General features: G+C 44.5%; 2 protein-coding genes across 3 annotated transcripts in view; both read right to left on the reverse strand.

The window, feature by feature from the left end:
- Positions 1-23,120, reverse strand: part of pspc1 (paraspeckle component 1) — a 188,878-nt gene that overhangs the window by 107,079 nt on the left and 58,679 nt on the right. The gene's annotated exons all lie outside the window — the stretch shown is intronic.
- The window catches only part of LOC310996740 (R3H domain-containing protein 1-like), a 43,619-nt gene that overhangs the window by 3,695 nt on the left and 16,804 nt on the right, over positions 1-23,120 (reverse strand). The window contains exons 6-24 of one of the 2 annotated variants that reach the window (XM_083986198.1): positions 22,522-22,611; positions 19,305-19,428; positions 17,807-17,885; positions 16,815-16,874; positions 16,086-16,226; positions 15,709-15,817; positions 15,450-15,545; positions 14,965-14,990; positions 14,607-14,660; positions 13,560-13,792; positions 11,359-11,652; positions 10,628-10,782; positions 9,726-9,860; positions 8,534-8,920; positions 7,566-7,749; positions 4,530-4,687; positions 4,104-4,237; positions 1,938-2,041; positions 443-621 (exon numbers count right to left, since the gene is read on the reverse strand). In XM_083986198.1, the coding sequence (XP_083842324.1) occupies positions 443-621; positions 1,938-2,041; positions 4,104-4,237; positions 4,530-4,687; positions 7,566-7,749; positions 8,534-8,920; positions 9,726-9,860; positions 10,628-10,782; positions 11,359-11,652; positions 13,560-13,792; positions 14,607-14,660; positions 14,965-14,990; positions 15,450-15,545; positions 15,709-15,817; positions 16,086-16,226; positions 16,815-16,874; positions 17,807-17,885; positions 19,305-19,428; positions 22,522-22,611 (2,742 nt within the window). The remainder of the gene's footprint in view (positions 1-442; positions 622-1,937; positions 2,042-4,103; positions 4,238-4,529; positions 4,688-7,565; positions 7,750-8,533; positions 8,921-9,725; positions 9,861-10,627; positions 10,783-11,358; positions 11,653-13,559; positions 13,793-14,606; positions 14,661-14,964; positions 14,991-15,449; positions 15,546-15,708; positions 15,818-16,085; positions 16,227-16,814; positions 16,875-17,806; positions 17,886-19,304; positions 19,429-22,521; positions 22,612-23,120) is intronic. The other variant, XM_083986199.1, reaches the window with a different exon arrangement.

Here is a 23,120-nt window from a genome sequence, read left to right on the forward strand (position 1 = left end):
GATAAAAAAAAAAAAAAAAAAAAAGCTAATTAAAGGGATAGTTCACTCAAAATTGAAATTTCACTCATTATCTTGTCCAAATTTGACGAACCGGGAAAAGGAGCTTCGGCTACAAACAAGCTTGAAAAATCGACTTATTTAATTTTTTTCGGGACAATTTCGCATTTCGGGGCTTCAATACAAGACGGACATTACATACGAGCAGCATGGAGGTATTTGGATGTTCTTTGGTGTGTCTTTTTGTTACGAAGACAGTTGGTATCCATTTGCAACCGTCATATGGACATGCACTGCTACGCCGAGACCCCCTGTAACTCAGAGAAGCCACGGAGGACTCTGAAACTTCTCCCAGCCCTTAGTCCACATGAAGGTGAGTGGATAATGATGAAATTTGAATTTTGGGTGAACTACCCCTTTAGTATTGTTGTTCCAGCCTTTGTACCTGGGTGCTGTCTGGAGGCGGGGGGAGCTCCGGGGGCCGGCGGCTGCGCTGGTTCTCGGGCCCCGGGTGTTTGTAGCTGGGCTGTTTCCGCTGGCAGGGGGAGGGGGCCCGGGGCTGCTGGCAGGGCGCCGTCATCTGCAGCATCACCATGCCGCCGCCGTGGGCCGCTGGTAACAACCCTGCACACACACAAACACACACACACACACACACGCATTTAAATAAATTTTAAAAAGACCAAAACTGATATAGAGTTGTGGTCGACAGGAGGCAAATGTTGTCTGACTCCTAATACGACCCATTTCTATTTAATTCCACACATCAGCTCGGGGTTTATCCACCAGAGTGAGCTAACAGATTAAATGTGTTTTTTCGCCAAAAGCTCCTTTTCAGCACTTTTGTTTTGTTCAGCTACACACCTCATCAGTGAAAACCCACTGATGCTCTCGCGCCGTTAGCTGCTGCTGAGCATTTAGGTTTCTAAGTGCCTTGATTACAACACAACAGTGCACTCCCCTCGTCTCCCTGCTAAATCCACTGCAGTGATCCAACAGATCCAATTATTTAATTCATTTCTAATGCACGGCTGTGAATGATGTGACTTTAAAAACAAACAAACCATCAAACAATTCAGGTAGAGATGTAACCTCCTGCTCTATGAGCTCAGAAAATACAACATATCTCTGTCTAATTAATTTCTGTTTACACCAATCTCACGTTATTAGGTGGGAATCACAGCGCAAACTTTGCACAGCTGCCACTGCTGTTGATATATGAATTAATACCTAATAACAGTAGCAAGGACGGTGGATATTTGGGCTTAATCTGCGGATTATTTCTGGCCCCGGCCCGGCCAATTAAAAATGTTTACTGGTGGCGCTGTAGGTGAGGCCGCCGCCACCACGAGACCTTCATCTGACCCTCATTACCGACGAGCCCGCGATGACGGCTGCCTCGGTAATACAGCGGACATGAATAATAAAGGTCATTAGCGGGGAGACGGCCCCCGCCTGGGTCTCTGGCCCCACAAACACAAAACAGCTATCACATGAAAACTAGTTGGTGAAAAAGCACAAGGTTGAATTTTTTAGATATTGTCTTTTCTGTTATGGCTGATTGCTATTACTGTAGTAAAGTATAAAGATGGACGACGTGAATGACCATGAATCCACCAAAGCATCCTGATCATAAGTCCCGCCCCCTCCATGTTAGCAGATGGGGAAAATAATTAAATAATTAAATAAATAAATAAATAAATAACAGGATAAATGTGTGGTTCATGCCTAATAAAAAATATTTCCCCCACAAAAACATGTTTTTATTATTCTAGGTCGCACTTATCATCCAGTGCAACATGGCGGCCTCTGTGTTAAAGACCCTGAACCAAACAACAAAACATTTAAAAGCTTCAACATGCAGACTGTTGAAACACGTTTTTTATTTTTTATTTTGAACAATTCAGAACTCAGAGCAGAGAGAGAGAGAGAGAGAGTACCTGCGTACTGCTGGCCTGGGTGCTGCTGGGAGACGCACGGGGACGAGGTCTGAGAAAACTGGAGCTGCTCCATCATCGGGGCGGGCAGGAAACTCACTGTTGAACTGTGTGAATGAACACACACACAGACACACAGACACACAGACACACACACACACACACACACACACACACAGGAAACCATTTTACAACAGGGCTTCTTCTCTTGTAAACAGAATCAATGAAAACCAGCAGGGGTGGTGGTAAGCATTCATAAAATGCATGAATTTATTCACATAAAACATTTTTTCTGTGCTTTCTGGACATATTGAACTATATTAGAGCTGTGAATAGAAATTGATTAGTCGATCGACAATTTATTTTGATAATGAACCAATCACTCAGGTCATTGTTGAAGCAAACATGCCATTTAATCGTTTTTTTTCTCCTATTTTTTTCGATTGTTGCACAGATTGCGTATTGTGAATTCCCTCATAAGCAGCACACTATGAATTGAGAAACACACATTGACCCATTTACTTACTTATCAAGTCTAATATGATTGAAAAGCAAGTCTAATATGATTCTCACGTCGCATCAGCAGGTTTTTCTTTCCTTTTTTTTTTAAATGATTAGAAAAATCCCTCCTAAAACCTGCACAGCTGAGGTATTAAACGTGAAATTTAGCTCTCCAAGTCCATCTGTAACGTCGGCGCTCTGCTCGGTAAGCAACCTGCCTGCAGGGGCCGGTGTACAGCTGGCGGAGGAAGCCGGCTGCAGGTGGACAGTTGGTCCTCGTGGGAGAAGAGTGAGCCGTTCGAAACGCTGCCGCATAAATCATTTCCACACCGACTGCCCTACTAACGCAGCCTCATTTTACAGCTGGGACAATGAGAAAGTGACCTCTCCTTGCATGTGTGTGTGTGTGTGTGTGTGTATATGGGTTCATTGTTCTTCTGCAGGTGATGGTTGTGTTCATGTCTGGTGTTTGTTATATACTATATCTGGGTATGTGCATGCACAGTGGTCCCGGCAGTGCCCCCGCTCACCAGTATCCAGATTGATTGGGTCCATGGAGGTAGAAACTAATTACATGTTTTGCTTTCTGTGAACTAGTTCTATCAATCAGCTATAATGAGAGAGAGGGAGCACGGCGCTGCACACTGCTCCACTGCAGCACAGTAATGGAGGAAAATGACTCCGGCTCTTCGAGAGGGCGTCGGAGTCGACATTCATCAGCCGTACGTACGTAGGCCCAGTTCACCAAAAAGCATTCGGGTAATAACTTCATTTTTTTTCCCCCCACGGTGAGCAAAGATGACCTTGGCTCGGAGGTGCGGTGGGGATTCACTCATCAGGCTTGTTAGGTCTATAAATAAGAGGCACCTTCAGCATCGAGTGCCTGCAAATCGGTTTCTGGGACAATGAACGTTTACAGCTGAGATGATAATTCAATCTAAATCCGATTAAAAGCAACTTGCTGCTATTAGAAGCTGTCATGATAGGAGGATGACCATAAATCACAACAAGTTTATCATCAGTGTAAATATGACTTGTGCTCATTTTGGAGGGGAAAAAACAGCAGATAATGTGATTAACTGGTAAAGATTCAGGCGGCTGCTTTAGGCCTTTACACTGATTATTAAATATTAGTAAAGAAACTGTGTTAATACAAGACATTAATGTGATGCATCACTTTAAACTAATTACTCCCATACATCAAAGTCAGACTCAACTATTTCTTAAAGCACAACTTAAAGCACCAACATATGATTTCATGTTTAGTCAATTCAGTATTCATCAATAAATGCAGTTATATTGCAAATGTGTTTATTCCAATTAAGTGAAATAAGAATTCATCTTGTTTTCATCTAGTGTCCAGGTGATGTTCTCAATCAATCAACGCATCGATTGTCTCAAACTTTCCCTAATTTCAGCTCACTTTATGATCAATAAAACACTAAAGCAGCTGATAAAAGCGTGTGTTCACCTCTGCTTCATTTAAATGTTTAATCAATCATCATTACAGCTGCCCATGAATTCGCTGTCGATTGGCTAAACAAATCGTTTAACAATTATTTAAGCTCGGGTTTTATTTCCATTCACAATATAATGTGAGTTTTTCTTTCCTTCCCGCTCGGTGCTGATGGTTTCTGTGTGGTGTGGGTGTTAGATTACGGCTCGTACCTCATGGTGGTGTGCTGGTTGGAGGGGAGCAGGCTGTAGCAGGGCTGCATGCCAGCAACAGCCACTGCCCCCTGTCCTGGCTGGCAGGACACAAACACTGGCTGCTGGTACGTCTGCTGTGGCACTGAAACCTGCTACAGAGAGAGAGAGAAAAACTAGATGAAAAAGCTGTTGAAATAGAAGTAAAAGACAGAAAACATTGATTTATGAGCTAACTCTTCATTTTCTTAAGGACAAATAACTGAAATGTCAACGCTGGCATTCTCCATTCATAGAAGGCTCCCGCTCTTATTTTGAAATCTCTACATTGACACAAAGCTAAGGGCAGCTTCCTTTGAGTAGCAACAAAAAGAAGTGAATAGTCTTTTTCATTTTTCGTCAGCTGATAGTAATCTATCTGACAGAGGCGTCCTTTATCAAAGATACCTGATAAGACTGCATTGGAGGGTACTGGACCATCATGCCTTGCATCTGGTTGCCCATATTGCTTTGCTGGTTGCCAGTGAGAGCGAGGTTGGGTGTTGGCTGCACGCCCACTACGGTCTGGTAGCTGGACGCTGGGTTTGGCATCACGGCTTGGTGCACTGGGGCAAAATGAGAAAAGGCACAACGCTGTGACTGGATGAAAAGAGACTCCTGATAGGAGCAGAGTGATAATAACAAACACGGCTGTCATTAATATTCAGGATTCATATGAAAGATAGAGGAGGAGGAGACACTAATAAAAGCTATGAGGGGGGGAAAAAAGCGTTGTTATCAAGAAAATAGTGCAGGGTTTTAATGATTTTATTGTGAAATTTGCTGAATACAATTACAATAAAAAGACACTGAAGCTCGATTAGAAGAGCAGGCGGCAGATTGAAGATTGTGGCGGATGAGCCTTGACTCGGGGAGTTGAGCTGTTACAGCTAAGCAGGTCTGATGCACTTGGAATAAAAGAAAATCAATATATTTGATTTCGCCCGCGGTGGCCTGAACCTGCAAAACCTGAGTGACCGAGCCACTCCTCTTCAGACGCCGCCACTTCGCCGTGTGATTAAGTTCGGAGGAAGAAGAGGAGGAGGAGGAGGGGGCTACAGTAGATCACATTTCTACAGTACTTGTTGAAAACCCATTTGGAGCGGCCAAAGAAAGCGCCCCACAAAAGACGCCACAAAGTCACACATCCAGCCATTTTCCCAGAATGGACTAAAATGGCGGAGCTTATTCCTTCGCCGGAGGGAAGGAAGGGGACAGTGTGTGTGTGTGTGTGTGTGTGGGGGGCGGGTGGACACTTAAATGTCAAGGTGACAAAAAGAGACATTTGAAAATACTGTCCCTGGCGACACACACATGTGGTAATCCAGGTGACAAAGGAGAGGACGTCCTTTTGTGAAGGTGTCTTTACAGTCTGCCGCCCTGGGAGAAAAGTACAGCGAGACAATGAAGGCGCTCCGCGAGGAACAGAACAGAGACAGGAGGAGGAGGACTATTTTTATCCACCTCCCGTCTCCCACCTTCAACGTACAAACCCAAGCATGAAATGACCGTCATATCGAATGCAGACTGTTTTATTCCGTCCCAGCGCGCAGCAGATGAGGTCGGCGATTGTGACTTAGGAAAATTCCTCCACAGGCAGATAACGTCCGGACGCCGCTGACTGACCGCCCTGGTTTTTTTTTTTTTTTAGAGTTTTTTTTAGAGGTTTCTGTACCGAACGTCCCTGCAGGTGAGGAGTGAAGGGCTGGAAAAGAGACCGGTTCACTGTGAGATTCTTAAAGGCCTCTCAGACAGCGTCCCGGCCCCGCCTCCCGCCTCCCAGGCTCAGCGCAACGCCATCTTGGTTTTTTTTTTGGTTTTTTTCTTATTCTGAATAAATATGTCGGACAAGATGCTGCGGTACGGGAACAAACTACTGTACAAAGCTACACTGGGAAAAGCTGTGAAGTGAATCTTCTCTATCGATTCCTTGCAAAAATATGAATGACTGATATTCACTGGATTCTTACAACTCACATATTAGATATCAGTCTGAAAGGTTGGACTGTGTGTATATGTTTCAACTAAAACACTTAACTCTTATCATAAATAAGATTTAACAAATTAGTTGAGGTGTTTGTCATGTGCTTTGTTTTTGTCTCGTAATGAGATTAAGTTTCTGTCATCACCCGATTCATTTGGCACAAAACAAAGAAGAAAATATATATAACATCAACATGGAGTCTAGGAAACTATCCTAACCCTCACATAACCGTTAACGAGTGTGGACGATCCATCATCAGCGGCCCTCATGTAGAATATTAAAACGCTTTTCCAGAATGACCATGACTGAAGCTGAAGCCCTGTGGTGGCGACGGTCTGATGCAAGTGAGTGGAAACATTCACTAGTGTGGTTTCTCTGTGGACACCGAACGACCGGGGCCATCAGAGTATTTCCCTGATAACGTATTTATTATGCGTGAAACCTGTGCAGCACTGTCTTCTTCACCTTTAGATGGTCTTATATGTTTTTTTCTCTCTTTTTTTTTTTAATTAATGCAAAGAACAGAAGGGAAACGAGGTGCTCCAGAGTCGTTTTTTTTTTCTTCCCTTGGTTTCCCTGAGAAATAATTGCTTGTCCTTTGCCTTTGTAGGTCAGCTTCATTTGTCCGCTGTCTATTCCCCGGGTCCCCAGCAGGGAAGCCACATTTGCTGCCTACGGATGACAGAATAGTGCCGCAGCCACTTACAGAGATGTGTGTTTGTGTGTGTGTGTGTGCACAGCTGTACGAGTTACAACTGTACAAAGATTACATCCAGTTAAGCAAGAAGAGTGTGTATGTGTGTGAGTTGGGAGAGAGAGAGGCAGAGCAGGAGCTAACAATCTCAACTCCTGTGGTGAAAGGGAAAAAAGAAGAAGAAGAAGAAAAAAAAAAACACCAACCCAGAAACAGAATAATCAAGCTGATGACTCCCGGGGAGACATCTGAACTTGTAAAAACAAACAGTGAGCAAAAAGCACGGGAGAAATATTTGTCCTTCACCGAGAGCCGACGGACTGCGGCTGGCAGGGCTCCCTTGTGAGGAAAACAAACAACATCAACAACAAAACAAAAATGCTATCTAAGAGCTGAAAGTGGCGGAGTAACGAAGTCTATTGATACAGCGAGGCCTCGGCTTTGCAGCTTCGCTTCTGACAACAGGAAGCCTGGATATTCAAAAAGATAAATACGTCGCCTCACAACAGAGACCGTGTGGATATTATTCATTAAAGCCGCCTTTGATTTGTCCTTTTGGATCCGCGTTGTAACTATTTCAAAGCTTTGTTTTTAAAGGGGTGACCTGCTGCTTTGTGCTATTCAGGTGCATTTGTCACGCAACACGACTAGGAATCGGATATAATGACAGATATATACAAATGTGCAAGAGAAGCTTGTTTTAAATCAGGCTGTGTGTCAGATCAGATGATGCATATGACACGATGGATCTTTTTTCAACACAAACCTTGTTGCTGGGGCAGGTTTTGGCTCTGCGGGCAGTTGTAGGGTTGTAGCGCGTTGACAGGCGGCCGGTAGTGCTGCTGCTGCTGCTGCTGCTGCTGCTGCTGCTGTTGTTGCTGCTGCTGCTGCTGCTGCTGCTGGGTGGAGCAGTGTGGGTGGTGGACTGAGGAGCAGTAACACGTGGACATCTGTGTGGGGGGTGTGGGAGAGAAAACGCAAATTCAACGACTGGTTTTTTGCACATAGGATTGCATGGTTAAAAGTACAAGATCGAGTCTCTCTGTACAGCTGTGTAACATGTTCCCAACTACTTCATTCATTATTTTAATTGGGTTACTGAGGTCCATACGCACTCTACCAAGGGCAGTTTGACAGATTTTGTGCCCCCAAGAGTATGGGGTAATGTGGGGAAAGAATATTTTCTGTACGTTGGAGCCATCCTGTGGGATCGCTGTTACTGTCTGTTACAGAAAGGTTTAAAAAGGAACTGAAAAAATGGCTTAGACACCAATCATAGTTAATTTACTCTATGTATGTATGTATGTAAACTCTTGGACTACTGTGATTTGTGATATTGTTTGTAGGGACCACAATGGAAATGGCTTTATTGTGTTATCCCGACCTTCTGTTTTAACTATGGTGCAGAAATGTATCATGTTTTCTCATGTTTTTTCATGTGGACATATGTGAATGAATGGATTAATGTATATTTGAGGTTATGTGATGCTGATATGAATGTATATTTATGATTCCAGTTAGTGTAGCGGTGTGGATGCATGTGAATGGTGGCCTGAGTGGACGTTCACATCAGTTTGCCGTATGTGCGGGATTGTCCAGTGTGGTCTGTTTTTTACTCCACCAGTCTTTTAACCTGATGTACTTTCTGCACTGTATGTGTTTTTTATGCATGCAGACCAATAAACCTAACCTAATGTTTTATAATAAAGTGTCAAATAAAATCAATCAATCAACCTGCTGGACAGGCTGCTGGATGTACGCGTGCTGCTGCAGCAGCGGCTGGTTCAGCGAGGAGCCGGGGAAAGCGGCGGCGGCGGCGGGGCCCGGCGTGGAGCTGGGGTAAGCGTGGTTGTGGTTGTGGTTGTGGTTGGGGCCCGGGGTGGGGAGGGGGACGTGCTGACTCTGCAGCATCCCGGGGTGCCCTCCTGACGGCCCCGTCACCATGTAGCCGGCGAGCTGCTGCGGAGCGCCGGCCTGCAGGACCAGGTGGGACGGGTGGTGGTGGTGGTGGTGGTGGTACAAGGTCGGGTAGTGGCGGGGGTCCTGAGCGGACGCTCCGCTGTCGTTGGGGGGCTGCTGCCCCAGCGTCATGTGACTGAACTGGGCGTTTAGGACGTCAGGCTGCGGAGATGAGTCACATTAAATCGTTAAATATGGATCAATACGGTCTAATCTGATCTCAAAGACGTTTCATAAACGGACTTTCTTCACTCGAGAGTTCAGATCTGACCCAGGTCTCCAGTGAACGACTCATCTGTATCACCAGCGCTCACCACCAGTCCAGGTCATTTCTGACATGTTGTTGGAAAGTAGTGTTTTTAGTCATGGATTATTCAGCGCTAACATCTGGTGATGAATTAAATATTAATGGAACTTTCCACAGGCATAATTAGTCACAGAGGCATGTCTTTCACTAAAACCAGGTCAAAAATGAGGTTAAGCGAATGCATGATCTATATATGTGGGTAATGGCCCCTGCTGGATTTAGATGCACCTTTCCACCAAAAAAGAGAACAAAATAGCACTGGTAATTGGGGGATTAATAAGGTGTTTGATTTTAGATTCCACTAAAAAGACCTTGTGTCAAGACCAAATAATTAACGACAACAAATATGGCTACAAAATTTGATAAACTGCATTTTAAATAATCACAGAGGATAGTTTATTTAGGGCTTATTCAAAAGGCACATTGATACAGTATGAAGACCTGGGTCAAAATAGAGCTCAGAGTGTTTCTTCAGTCTGACAAAAGCTTCTTTTTCTTTTGGACTATGTGGGACGTCTGTGTCAGAGTTTTAATTCATTAATTTCACAGCTCAGAGAAAAGTCTCCACATCAACTCTTAATGAACCAGGTCTGACAGGAGATGGAGCAGAGGGGGAGGGAAGGATAATAAAAAAATGGAAGAAGGAAAAAGGTTCGGTACCACAGTGTACTGTTGGTTAGCACAGATGGGCAGGAACTGAGAAGGAGGAGGAGGAAGAGGAGGAGGAGGAAGAGGATAAGAGGCCATTGGGTTGTGGACAGGCTCAGAGGACGGCTGGAGAGGAGGACAGACCGGCTGAGGAGGGAAGGGAAGAAGAGACGGACAGAAGGGGACAGGACGTGAGATTTCGACGAAAGGCGCTAATCGAAAACGGTGGGAGCTTCAACTGACCATTTGCTAAACCCCGCCCCTTAGTTACTGTTGCTATGCCTGTCACGTATGCAGCAAACAGGCACATGAAGTGTCCAGTTTTTTGTAATTTTTGAAAAAAACTGTGCTTTAATGTTTGAATATATGAGCTACAGCCAGCTCATTAATAAAATCACATTATCTCCATGAGTTTGTGTTTATTTCCATCTAATTTGTTTAAAATGTAGTCTGTTAAAGGTCCAGTGTGTAATATTTGTCAAGGTTTATTGGCAAAATCTGAATATACTACCAATGAATATATTTGTATGAGTGTATAATCGTTATAAAATAAAATCCGCCTTATAATTCCTCTTTTATATATACATATAGCAAGGGTCTTGCTTAGAGAGTGTCGCCATCTTTGCCGCCATGTTTGTACGAAATGGAAAAATCCAGTCAACCAGAGAGCACCAAGAGTTTCACGTTCATAAATAAAGAATAGAATTATATATTTAATAGATAAATAATAGAATCGGCATGCTGGATGTCACTGTTTTTCCCTCATTTTACACACTGGACCTTTAAATGCCTCAGTGAAGCTCCGACCATCAAATTCCATTTGAACGCTGTAGGTTAGTGCAGTTAGTTAAAAGTCAACACTTCATCGTGAATGAGTCCAACTAGAAATTGAATTCAAAACCCCGCCCACTGACCTGGGAGTGCAGATGATTGGGTGGCTGTTGCTGGCTCGCTGCAGAGATTGGCTGCTGTGGTGTTTTCCCCTGCTGTGGGTTCCTGCCAGCAGCCGGCATGATGCTAGCTGGGTTATAGACTACAGTGCTGCCATCAGGATGGATGAAAGGCTTGCCTGTCAAATTAAATTCATAAAGAGAAAAAAGCACAGTGTTGTTTACTGTACTCACACTAATAATTCAGCATCGTACAAAGGGAAGCACTTGAATCGTGTTCCTCGTGCTGCTGCTGCTGCTGCTGGTGGTGGGGGTGGAGGACACACCCAAACATGGTGCACGAGAGCAGAGTCGAGAGAGACTTGGCAGCGTCTGAAGTTCAGTTCGCAGCCCAAAAGTGCACAACTGTGTGTTAGGGCCCGTGATGAATATTTACAGATTTCTCCCATCTGTTCGATGCATTTTGATCAGCAGGCTTTTTGGTCCGACTACTAATTTGACAGACAAACCGAGTGTAGCCCCATGCCAACCTGTAATTCTGTCCCCGAGTCATGAATATGCATTATATTAGCAAACCAGGAAATTACAAGACAGGGAAATTTATTTGGGGGAAAATTTTACTTTGATTTAAATTGCGGCGGATTGAGAATGAGCCATCGACCTCGGGAAAAGAAACAATTAAGACTCTTTTTTGTTGATTTTTGATGGAATGAAAAGCAAACTCTGTCTTTCATTCATTGCACTGCGTCACCCACCTGTGTGTGGGTTGACCAGGACGCTGCCAGGTGGTATCCCTGAGGCCTCTAATGGCAACACGTAGTAGTTGGATGCGTCTGTGGCTGGTGGCGGCTGCTGCTGCTGCTGCTGCTGCTGCGAGGGGACGCTCTTCATCATCTCAGGGTGTCCAGAGCCTCTGGTGTCGGCGGCTGGAAGGATTAAGGACGCGTTGGTGGCCACGCTGGACCGGGACGAGGCTGAGGCCGGGAGGGGCAGCTGGGGACGGGATAGCGAGCTGGACGAGGACCCGACGCTACTACATGATTCTGAACCTGGAGGAAAAAAGGCAGAACAAAGAGGTTACAAAGAGGATCTCCACTTCCTACGTTTCCCAGAACCACCTGAGGAGAGAGAACTTATTGCTTTCAGCCTCTCAGTTATTCACATGGGCGTGAAGAGTCGGCGGTGATAATGAAGCAGGGGAGAATAGTCGCAGTTGTGCCTCTTGTTAATAATAATGCTACATCTCCAGTGACTGCAGTGCATTCTGGTCTCTCCAGGCAAACTACTGATGGAGAAATTGGGTATCTGTGCTCCGCCCGTGATGGATTACTCCACTGTGTAATTACTGAACGCAGTTGCAAAATGGCGAGCGCACAAAGGAGCTCTTGATTTTCAGGGAGGAGGAGGAGACTGACAATCGCAATCTGGTGTTTAGGGTGAGAGAGGATTTGATGTTCCCGTCGCCACCGAGCCACAACGTAACCGACTTTTCCAAGTGACTGGAGGAGGAATTCAATCTTTTAAAGCCTTTTTCACGAGAGGTGGAGCAGGTGTAATATTAAAAACTAACAAAATGTCATGGTTTGATTATATTAATTATTATTTCTGAGTCAAGATGAAGCTATTAGATCATCTTCTACGAGCTGGTCATATGGTTTAATGTTGCATTTTGAATATCTGTCAAATAAATGCAGTGAATTACAAAGTAGAAAAGAAAAGTAGTAGAAAAAAGTAGGTAGTAAATGTACTTTGCTACTTTCCACCACTGGATTCAGAAGGAGAGAAATTGCATGATAAATAGATTTATGTCTTAAAGCAAAAAGTCCAAAAGGCTCAAAATAATAAATACATTTCTCTCTTTAAACATGAGTTCATGTTTGAAGCTCGCAGCCTGTTGCAGAGCGAGGTTGTGTGAGGGCGAGTGTAGGAGAAGACGGCAGCACAGGCGAGATGTCTCCTCGACTTATACTCCCCAAACACACAGTGAGGGCAGCCAGCCGCCTCGTAAACAACTTAAAAAGCTGCTCAGGCAAGAAGCCTGCTGCTGCTGCTGCTGCCCCCTGTGAACAAAAGAAATCTAGGAGATTGGTAAAAAATAGAAAAATGTCAAGACGGCAGGCAACAGTGGCAGAGAACAAAATGGAGAGCAGAGGCCAAGAGAAGGAGTTCTACCCCGAGATAGAGGAGATGAGCCCACGGCGCAGTTACACATTTCATTTAATCTCAGCCAATCAAGTGGCAAACGGATCATATTGTGAAGTAAGCACTCGCAGCAGGAGAGGAGCTGCGGCTTCATCTGGGTGACGAGCACGCCACTTCTCCACTTCTCGGTGCTCGCGCTTATGCATTATGCAGCAGCTGAGTTTTTATACTGCTTGTTGTTACAACACTTTTTTAAGGAGCCTTCTCCATCACCGTGTTGCTGCGCAGTAATTAGTCGTGACAGCTGTCCGGCTACGGCGGCGGCTCGTAGACTTTACTGACCACACGGCAGGACGTTCAAACAACAAACAGCTTCTGATGAGACCTCAGGTGCCTCCACTGCTGCAGGATTTTGCTTGAATACGCAAAAAAGAAATGTATTTGTGTTCCCCTTCCGCCCACAGTCGCATTTAATTAGTGGATTTTTTCCTCTTCATGTTGGGACGTGGGTTTCCTTTCCCTTGTCTCAGTAACTGAATAAATGACATGTTCGCTCGCTTGGCAACCGGAGAAATCCCTCCCTCACCTGTACAAGATAATCAGCATCACTCACAGAGCAGCTGCATCTTTCTCCTAAGAAAAACAATTCATTAAAAATACCACCGGGATGTATTTCTGCACTGCTTCATTTCCTTTTAAACAAACTGATGACACCGTCTCCAGGATCTGGGCAAATACTAAATATTGTATCAGAGCTGAGATCCGGATCGGGCCTGTCTGCCTCAAGTCGCAGCTGTCTCCTCCGGTCTCTTGCCTGTTTTGGAGAGCCTCCCGGTGCTCTTGCTGCTGGCCGTGCTGTCCCCGCGGACCAGGCCCGGCGAGATGCCGCTGAAGCTGCTGGCCTTGGTGATGGCGGGCCGCGGGGCGAGCCGGTTGGAGCTGTCCGAGCTGTCGGTGCTGCTCCACGGCCGGGGCTCGCCGTGCCGAGGCAGCGTCTCCGTCTCGGAGCTGCTCTGCCGGCTGGCGCCCGAACGACCTGCACGTAACCTGTACGAGGGAAAAGAAAAATAAAAGAAGATAAAAAAGTTGTTTTCTGTTTTTATTTTTAATGTTTCTCATTTTCTCAATTAGCTGACTAATTATTTGGTCGACAAATAAGCTGATGAGGTTAAATGAATTGTTTGTGACCAGCGGCAGAAAAACAAAGGTGATTGAAATTAAAAAATGAGGGCAGAGAAGAAATGTTTTAGCAAATTCTGTGCTTCTTGTTAACAGGTTTACTGCTGCTCTGCCACCAAATTACACATGAAAAGCAGGAAGCTAAACAAGACACCTACGTAAAGCTGTTTTAAAAAAATAAAAGGATGTATCTGTGTTTTCTGAGGCCTCTGTCTGTCTTAACCATGGCCTGCAGTCATCTTGTTAAACCACATTCAGCCATGATAATTGTAGATTTAACCACAGCAGGGCTGCATCTTCCCCCACCAAACATTACAGTACATTCCTGTATGATCAATGCTCGATCAATAAAAGATGACATCTTCCACAAAACATTGGTTTGGTTTTAATTGGTAAAGCTTTTGGTCCGAATCGCCTGTCCCACATGAAAGGAGGGAGAGGAGGCCTGGGCAGAAAATCCTATTTAACAGAAGCTTTCTTGAGCAGCAGCAGCAAAAACAGAAAAAAAAACAAAAAAAACAAATCCTCAGATCAGCAGTCCTGTTCCTGAGCGAGCCGATTAATGCAGACGGCCATTCAAAGGCTTTTTTTTTTCTTCCTTGTCTTTTTTTTTTTTTTTCTTCTTGCCTGCGGTTCGGTCTCTGAAAGTAACTGAATGATGTGACGACGGGGGTGGTCGTACCTGAACATTTGCCGCCTCTGTTGGGTGCTCATGCATGTGTCTTCATCCTGAGCACTGAAGGAAGGAGGAGGAGGAGGAGGAGGAGGAGGAGGAGGAGGAGGAGGAAGAGGTGTTACAGAACAGCCGCTTGACAAAATGAGATATCCACCATTTTAAAAACATGACAGAGCTGACTCTAATTAAACCTCTTCGCTTTTACATGAATCACTCTTATAGTTTTTTTTTTTTTTTTTGGGGGGGGGGGGGACTAAAAGGAGCCGTTCATTAAAAAAAAAAAGTGAAGCGCTTTAGTTACAGAAATCAGCTCTTCTTTGGCCAATTAACCATCAATTCATCATCCACACCAGACAAAGCTTACCTTCTATCGAGTATGAAGTGATCTCCCTGTGGGTGAAAACGACATTTACAGTCAATTACAGTTCATTCACATCTTGTTCCCTCTGTTATTTCAAGCATTTGAGCTCAGAGACCCGGAAAGCTAAGAGCCACATCTCTGAGGGAGGGATGAATAAAAAATAAAAAAAAATCTTCTGTGTCCTTTAATCTATCAATAAAATATATTTAACGTTGCATCAGGTGCTTTGACCCTGATACACCTCAGAGGGGAAGAGGAGGGGGGGGGGGCTCCAAATCCAAATCGGAGCAAACCCCGGCTATAAATTCATAAATCCACCGGAGGTAATTGGTTGCAAGAAATCTCACTGAATTTGCACATGAATAGAAATGACACAAAGATTTGTGCAACATGCCCCCCCCACACTCCCTCTTCCTCCCTCCCTCCCACTCCATCCCTCCCTCCCCCCTCCCCAGCCCCCCCGGCCCGCCTACACTAACAGCTCTCACATCATGTGCAAATATCCTTTCTCTGGCTCGCTGGTACTCCTCCTCCCTCTCCTCCATCGATTTGCTCCTCTTGTCAGCTTTCAAACGCATTCGAATCTGGCAAGGACACACCACACATGCACACACAGACACACACACATACCGACACACACACACTTCTTTAGCAGCTATGTCAGCGACGCCAGATTGTCCCACTCTTCCCAACATGTCAGAAATGAAAGTGACAGCTTGGTGGTGGTGAAAAAAAAAAAACACCTACCGTGCTGTCTTCACGATCAAAGCTGGAGTTGTCTCGTTTGAGAATGTAGCGTTTCTGAAAATCGTCCGCCCTGTCTTCCTTGATGTGCTCTGAGAATTTCTGATCGGGTCTGTTGGTGGGGAGGGGAGAGGAGGAAGGGGGGGTTCACAGGAGTTTTTTAGTGGCAGCTTAATTTCATGCAGATGCTGACAGCAGCATATGTTAACCAACAGCACGCAGGCCAGCAAACCAACGTTATCTGTCGATTGATTGCAAAAAAGCTGCAGCACAGTGACGCTGAACTGTAATTCATGAAGTTTGGATTTGAAGGTTTCACTTAAAAACAAGGTCAAGTAAAGTTCACACAGCGGGGGGGGGGAAACGGACGAGAGGCTCACATTCTAGTGTTGGTGGTTTTGTTGATCACCACTGATTTTCCACTGGGGTCCACATTGTGGTCCATGCCGAAGTAGGCCGCCACTCGGTGTAACAGCATCCTATGGTAGGAGGTCATGGGCGGGAACTTTCTCTTTTGGCTTCTGGAGAGAGAGACACACACACACACACACACACATCAGTCATAATGCTGAATGTCTGAACATGAGGAGTCCAGCGAGTGAAGCTTCATCTGTTTCATCAGCTCTCCGTCTGTTGTTGTTTGACCATGTAAGGGCGAATCTGCTCTCGGGTTTATTTTTCAAAAAAAAAAAAAAGTTTCAAAGCACCAAGTTCACTGGAAGCAGAAGAACATTAAACTCTGAGTAACGCTGCACAAACACCAGAGGTACTAATTCAGACTCACAGAGACACTAAACGGGGGAATTTGAAGACCGCAGCCAATAGGAAGTTCAGTGACTCCCTACTGTATCTCTGCAGGCTCTGCAAAGCAGTCGCCGCGGAAACAGCTGGGACGACAAACAGCTGTGCGTCTTAATTGTGTGACATCAAGCACAGACCATTTCCAAGTATCTCAAAAACAACTTAATGTTACGAGTTTACAGGTTTTCACTGCTAAATAAACGAAAACAACAGCAAACACGACAGCAGCTGCGTTTCCTGTTTCTTATTCTTCTCTAGTTACATGGTGCAGTGGTGTTTTATTGGGATTAATAATAGGATCATCTCACTCGTTATTGCTGATGAAGTCCAGGATGTCCTGTTCCAGCTTCAGGAGCAGGATTCGATCCCTGGAAAAAACAGAAATACAGCATGAAAGTGTGTGCAGCGTGGGCTGGAGGCGTTTCAGACACTTCAAACACAGGTTCAGATCCATACTGTACTGGTTTTCACTCCTCAGGTTGAAGAGGGATGTTTAGAGAGAGGGATCAAAACAACGCTACAGGCCAGGACACAGCAGACAGGAACACAGGGAAAACCACCTGGGAGTTCAGCTTCATCTAAAGTTGGTGAGCTTGTTTGCTAATGGGTCAATAAAGTTCAAATCGCTGTCTACACAACATTATTATTTCAACAATAGGAGATGAAATAAAAGTTGGTGATGTAACACAACTAATAAACCACATTAGCTTCCTCCATTTTGGAAACTGTCTCTCTGTTCCATTAATTTCTTAAAACAATTACAAATATTTTACCGTTTCAATTGAAACTGATTGATTTCACTGCAAACGTTGATGTGACAAAGTCTTTAAAGGGATAGTTCACCCAAAATTGAAATTTCGCTCTTTATCTACTCACCCTTATGTCGACTAAGGGCTGGGAGAAGTTTCAGAGTCCTCCGTGGCTTCTTGGAGTTATCTTGGAGATTTGCACTGACTGGCGGAACAATTTCTCATGTTGGGGCTTCAATACAAGAGGGACATTACAGACGAGCAGTATGGAGGTATTTAGATGTTTTTTGGTGTGTCTTTTTGGACGAAGAAAAGTGAGCTCCGTTCGCAACTGTCATATGGACATGCAGTGCTGCACGGAGCCCCGCTGTAACTCAGAGAAGGCACGGAGGACTCTGAAACTTCCCCCAGCCCTTAGTCGACATGAGGGTGAGTAGATAATGAGTGAAATTTGAATTTTGGGTGAACTATCCCTTTAATTGCAAATTCTGATGTGACAAAGTCCTTAAAATGCAAGGGCATTTACATTCGGGGCCGGTGTTTCAACATACCTGGGGTTACCCTTCAACGTGTTGACCAGGAACTCATGCAGATCGATGCCAGTTGAATCTGTGTAGTCTTGACTGGAATCTAAGAAAAAAAAGAAAGAAACATAACTCGTTTGAATAATCGACATGGTGACGTTTGAAATGAAGGAAATGCATCATTATTTGTTAATCAGACCTAGATGAGGATGGATTCCACAAATACGTCCTGATTCATAAACAGTCTGTGGAATTTTTTTTGCAAATACAAATTTTATTTCTATGAACAACAAGGAGCTCCAAACGTTCCACCTCGTTAACTCAACGCAAATTAGTCATAAAGCGCTAATGAAACGCCCATTGTGAATATTGATATGCAAATGAGCCGGCCTGTCATTCAACGGCTTGTGAGGGGGGAAAATGGAAGAAGTCAAGACTGCACATGAGAGAGTTTGATGGTGTTTGATGATCGTTACTAGTGCGACCAGTATGAAAAAACAACAACTAAACAGACGATGTGGCAGCTTGTATCTGCAGCACCGTCAACTGAACCGTTTGAGAAATTAAGAAGTGGACACATGACGAGGTTGACACCGGAAGAAAAGAAAAAAAATACAAAACATGTTCCTGAGCACCAACAAAAGGATGGGAGCCATCAGTGGGAGTCAGGGACCACCGGAGCTCCTTCCCCCTCGGTGGGTGTCTGGTTTCTATAATTGGAGGCTGCCTCATCAGGAGTGTTGCTCCACAGAGGGAAGCAGACACCTTTATACGCCTGTGGGAATCTGTATAATTGCTTCACACCTTGAGCTTGTCGCAATTAACTGAATCACGCCAATTATCGGCCCATAATGAGATATCATTTAAAACGGAGAAGTGCTTTTGGACAAACTGGAGGGCACTGCGCCAGAGGGAAAGGAAAAAAAAAATGTTTAGGACTGGATGTTCCTCGTGACATGGTAAAGGATATAATTATTAGAAGGCTGTAATTTGGCTGAGTGACATGGATTGTATGATAAGTATCATTAACGCATTTGGCTTCCTTTTAACACTTTGCCTTCAGTGCTGCCACCAAAATGATATCATGATATCATGGGCCGTATAAAAATATTCGACATATGCATATTTTATCCTGCCATATTTTCTATGTATAATTTCCAATATTTGGATGAAAAAAATGGATGCATCTTCTGTGCACCTTTTTTTGGGAGTAAGCAATGTTTATAAATGAGGCCCCAGGTGTTTGTGATGTAAAGAAAGCTGAGGTGTTAATGGAAATATCTTAGCTCCTGTGACCGTGATGCCAAATCTGTTTCACCGACATCGGTCCCATCAGGTCTCCGTGAAAGTTTCTAACCTTAAAAATGAAATGAAACTCGTATAAAAAATCATCCCCCCCCCCCAATATTTAAATAGAGCTGCTGCCACTGATGGCGTGAGGACATGAATATGTTAAAATGTGTCAGGAGGATGAGAGAGGAGAGGGTGAAGGCATTCAGGGGGAGAGAGAGTTGTGATCTCTCACCTCTCGACAGCCGTTTCCTCTGCGTTTTCTCAGGTTTGTCCACCTTGTCACAGCTCTCCTCTTTCTCGGCTTGGTCCTGCGTGGCTCGTTCTTCCTTTTCAAAGGGCTGGAGGAGGAATCCATCCTGTTCAGAGAGGGAGAAAAAAAAAAGACTGAGAAACTGCCGATTGCAGAGAAAGAGCAGTGTGTGTGTTTTGGGGTGTCTTCCACTAGTTACCATTAACCACACACAAGTGCAATAATGTCAGCATTTTTTATAAGAGTGTCAAACGTTAAATGTGACCTGGGTCTGTTCTGAATGATGAGCAGACATGAGACATTAATTTAGAAAGGAGGCATTAAATATGAGGCATTTAATTCTCTCTGATCTTGCCTGAGGTTCTAGGTTAATTAGAGAATAGCACAGGCAAAAGAGGCCACTGTAAGACATTTAATAAACTCTCCTGGTTTATCATAGAAAACCTGTTTCCTCGCTGGTAATAACGCGCCTGCGTCCATGAATTCCAAATCACTATGGCAATTAATCTGCCAGATTACTTGTTTTTATTAAAGCACCTGAATAAAACATGAATTCTGGGGCTGAAGTTAAACAACACGGCAGATTTCAATCCTTCAGACTCAACAGAACGAGGAGTTCACTTCACTGTAATCCCTTCTCCAGTGTAGAGAAAATAAAAAATAAAAACCTTAAAATCAACGGTGTGGATTTTTTTTTGTGTGTGAGATTTATTAGAAATGGCCTTGGTTTACCCCCTGGTTCCTTCTCCTCCTCACCACACACACACACACGCACACACACAGTCAGACGCACACACACGACTCAGAGCGGTATCTGATTTGCTTTTCAGGCGCCTCTACAAAGGCTGAAAAGGAAAGCTGAATAGAAAAGAGGGGTTGCCAGTGCACCGTAAGTGGATTAAACACAACTCTGGAAAAGCTAACATCAGAGAGAGCGAGGGAGAGAGTGTGAGTGTGAGTGTGTGTGAGTGTGTGTGTGTGTGAGAAAGGGAAGGAAAGAAAAAGAGGGAGGGAAGTAAATGAAAGAATAAGTGAAGGGAAAGGGTGACCTGGTGGTGGGAGAGCAGCTCATATCCAAAAAAGGTCATGAGTTTGATGGCTGGAACAGCTGCGGAGCCAGATAATGAGACGCCATGTTTCTCCTTCATTCTAAGACTCTGAATCTATGTGAAAATGTAAAATGCTAATGAGAAACGTGACTGACTAATTGCCTGAGCGCGACTGGGAGAAAAGTGAAAATGAGTCTAGGATTGCGTGTTGTGAAAGTGACAGCGAGTACATATGTGTATGTGTGTGTGTTTTTCAAAGCAGTGGGATTTTTTCTCCCCTTTCTTTTTTTCTCTCTCTCTCTCTCTCTCTCCCTCTCCCCTGGCAAGACGCGGTGATGTTTTGCTACTTAATGCCACCCTCGGCATCACATGGAAGCCGCCTGGTTGATGTGCAGCTGTTGCGAGCTGCCTCATTTGTTTCCTGACATCCATTTACCTTGAGATAAAGGAAAAACAGCGTGAAAATGATGGTCCTCTGAATATGTAATGAACGTGCTGTCAGTCTAAAACAAAAAAAATAAAAAGCGCGGGCGCGTATTCAGAGGCCCCCTCGACTATCGGCCATTGATTGGAATTGACAGGCGAGGCGTGAGGCGGTGAGAGGACGGGCAGATGTAGATTTTCAGGATGTGGCGACGGCGCAGAGAGCCTATGGATCCATAGAGCCCCTTTGTTCGTGCTCACAGTGTGACAGTGGAGGCAATAATGTAAAAGTGGTGAACAATGGGAAATGTTTAGATTTGATAATCATGTGTTTCTCCACTAATGTGTTTTTTTTTTTTCCTGCTCCGTCTTTATTGCTTTACCTTGGCCCTCTAGGTTAGTTCAGCACAGAAGGAGTCTCGACTCCGGGCCCAATAACAGTGGCGGGGGAAATATCAGGAGTATTCAATTAGAGCGCTCCACAGCTCTCTGTAGCTGACGTGTGGAAATTGTAATTTCCTCGACATGATTGATGGCAGTAATACAGGACGTCGTGTGAGTGCAGACGATGCGAGACTGTTGTGGGAATAACACCCGCCCTGCGGTTATGGGGCCTCGGCTGCTGACTGGCTGAAACGCCTGGAACAGATACACCTGTGTGTGCATATGCATGTGTATGTGTGTGTGTGTGTGTGTTAAAGCATGCCAGGGGCTGTGCAGAGTGGCATGTAATGGAGAAAGTTTGATCCGACGGGGGCTGTGCCCGGAGATACGGCGTGTTAAAAAAAAAAGGAAAAAGTAAAGAGTTGATTTAGCAAAGTAACGTTGGCGGGCTCGCTGCTGGAGCTCTCCACTTTCTGTTTTGATGATGTGATGTTTTCATCAGGCGGTCACGGCCAGGTATTTAATCACAGCTGTCAGACGGAGGCCGCTAATCAAGCATCGTAGGTCTATCTGCTCAATTATAATGAGCTGCAATAAAGAACTCATCCCAGGTCAGCACTACGGCGCCGTGTGTGGAGCGTTTACGCCGAGGCGTGTTTTTTTTTTTTTTCCGAGAACCGGGCGGCTACGTCACACTGGGCTTGATGAGATGATGGAGGTGAATCAGTCTTTCACAAGAAATTTGTACTCCATATGAACAGAGTGCGTTTGAAATTAGAGATGTGCCAGTGTCAGATTTTCATACTGTGATTAAATAGTTTCAGAAAAAATAACTTTTCATGCATTCACAGTTAACAGTTGCACAGGATGCTGAACCACCATAACCCGAAGCAGGCTGGTTGTTTAGAGCTGTTAAATGACTCTATATGCAACATCTGTTTCTTCAAATCCTGCACACTGGTGAAGTGTCTGTTCACATTTAGTCCAGATTCAAAATAAAATTCTCAGAAAATGTTCATAAGGAAGCACACACTGCTGCTGTGTGCATATAAAGGAGATAAACAACTGCTGGCGCTGATTCTCTAATCAGATGTAACCGCAGGCAGAGGAAAAGGGTGCAGTCATTACAGGAGACTCAAACTAAGTTGTATATTGTCTCCCAGTGAGTATTACAGTTTGGCATCGCATGACCTGGACTCTCTGGGTCCCGCTGTGGTCATCCTGCCTCTGACTCGTGCTAATAATCACAGAAAAAGCAGATTTCGACACAGCAGATAGTAAAAAATAATAAACTGGCACATCTCTAATGTGAAAACACTCTGGTTATTGAGGGAGACTGTTACCTGAGGTGCTGCTGAAGGCTCAGGAATAGGGCAAGGAAAGGACTCTTCACACACTGCCAGGCTCCGCACGAGCTTTAGCCTGGTGTTGGACTAAGGGTTGCAGGTACAGTAGGTGGGCACAGTTAAAAAACCATGCACACACGAGAAACGGCATCAATATCATCACGCATCACAGTGACAAGCCAAATAGAAAAATAAAAAATAGAAAATAAAATAAAAAAACAAGCCAGCGAGCACAATCAGTTCTTGCAAGCAAATCAAAAACACTTTCGGTGGTTCACATTTAAGCTGACAAATCTGTTTCCACAGTGACTGTGGACCTGTGGCTGCAAGTCCTCTCCTATAACTTCATCAGAACAATCATAAGTAAAAAAAACAAAACTAAGAGTAAGCATTTTCACATTCGCTCAATCCCTCTCATGGTTTTCCTGAGGGAGCATCAACAGCAATGCAGCAGGCACACGGAGACGTCCATCTCTAACTGTTTGTCCTCCACTCTCATTCATGTCAATGGCATCCCAACATATGAGATCATTTTAAGGCGCATGATAACAACTTGCTTGACAGGAAACACAGGTACAACTTCCAAGTCAAATCCA

The sequence above is a fragment of the Trachurus trachurus genome, assembly GCF_905171665.1.
Source record: "Trachurus trachurus genome assembly, chromosome: 2".
In the NCBI taxonomy this organism is placed as follows: Eukaryota; Metazoa; Chordata; class Actinopteri; order Carangiformes; family Carangidae; genus Trachurus; species Trachurus trachurus.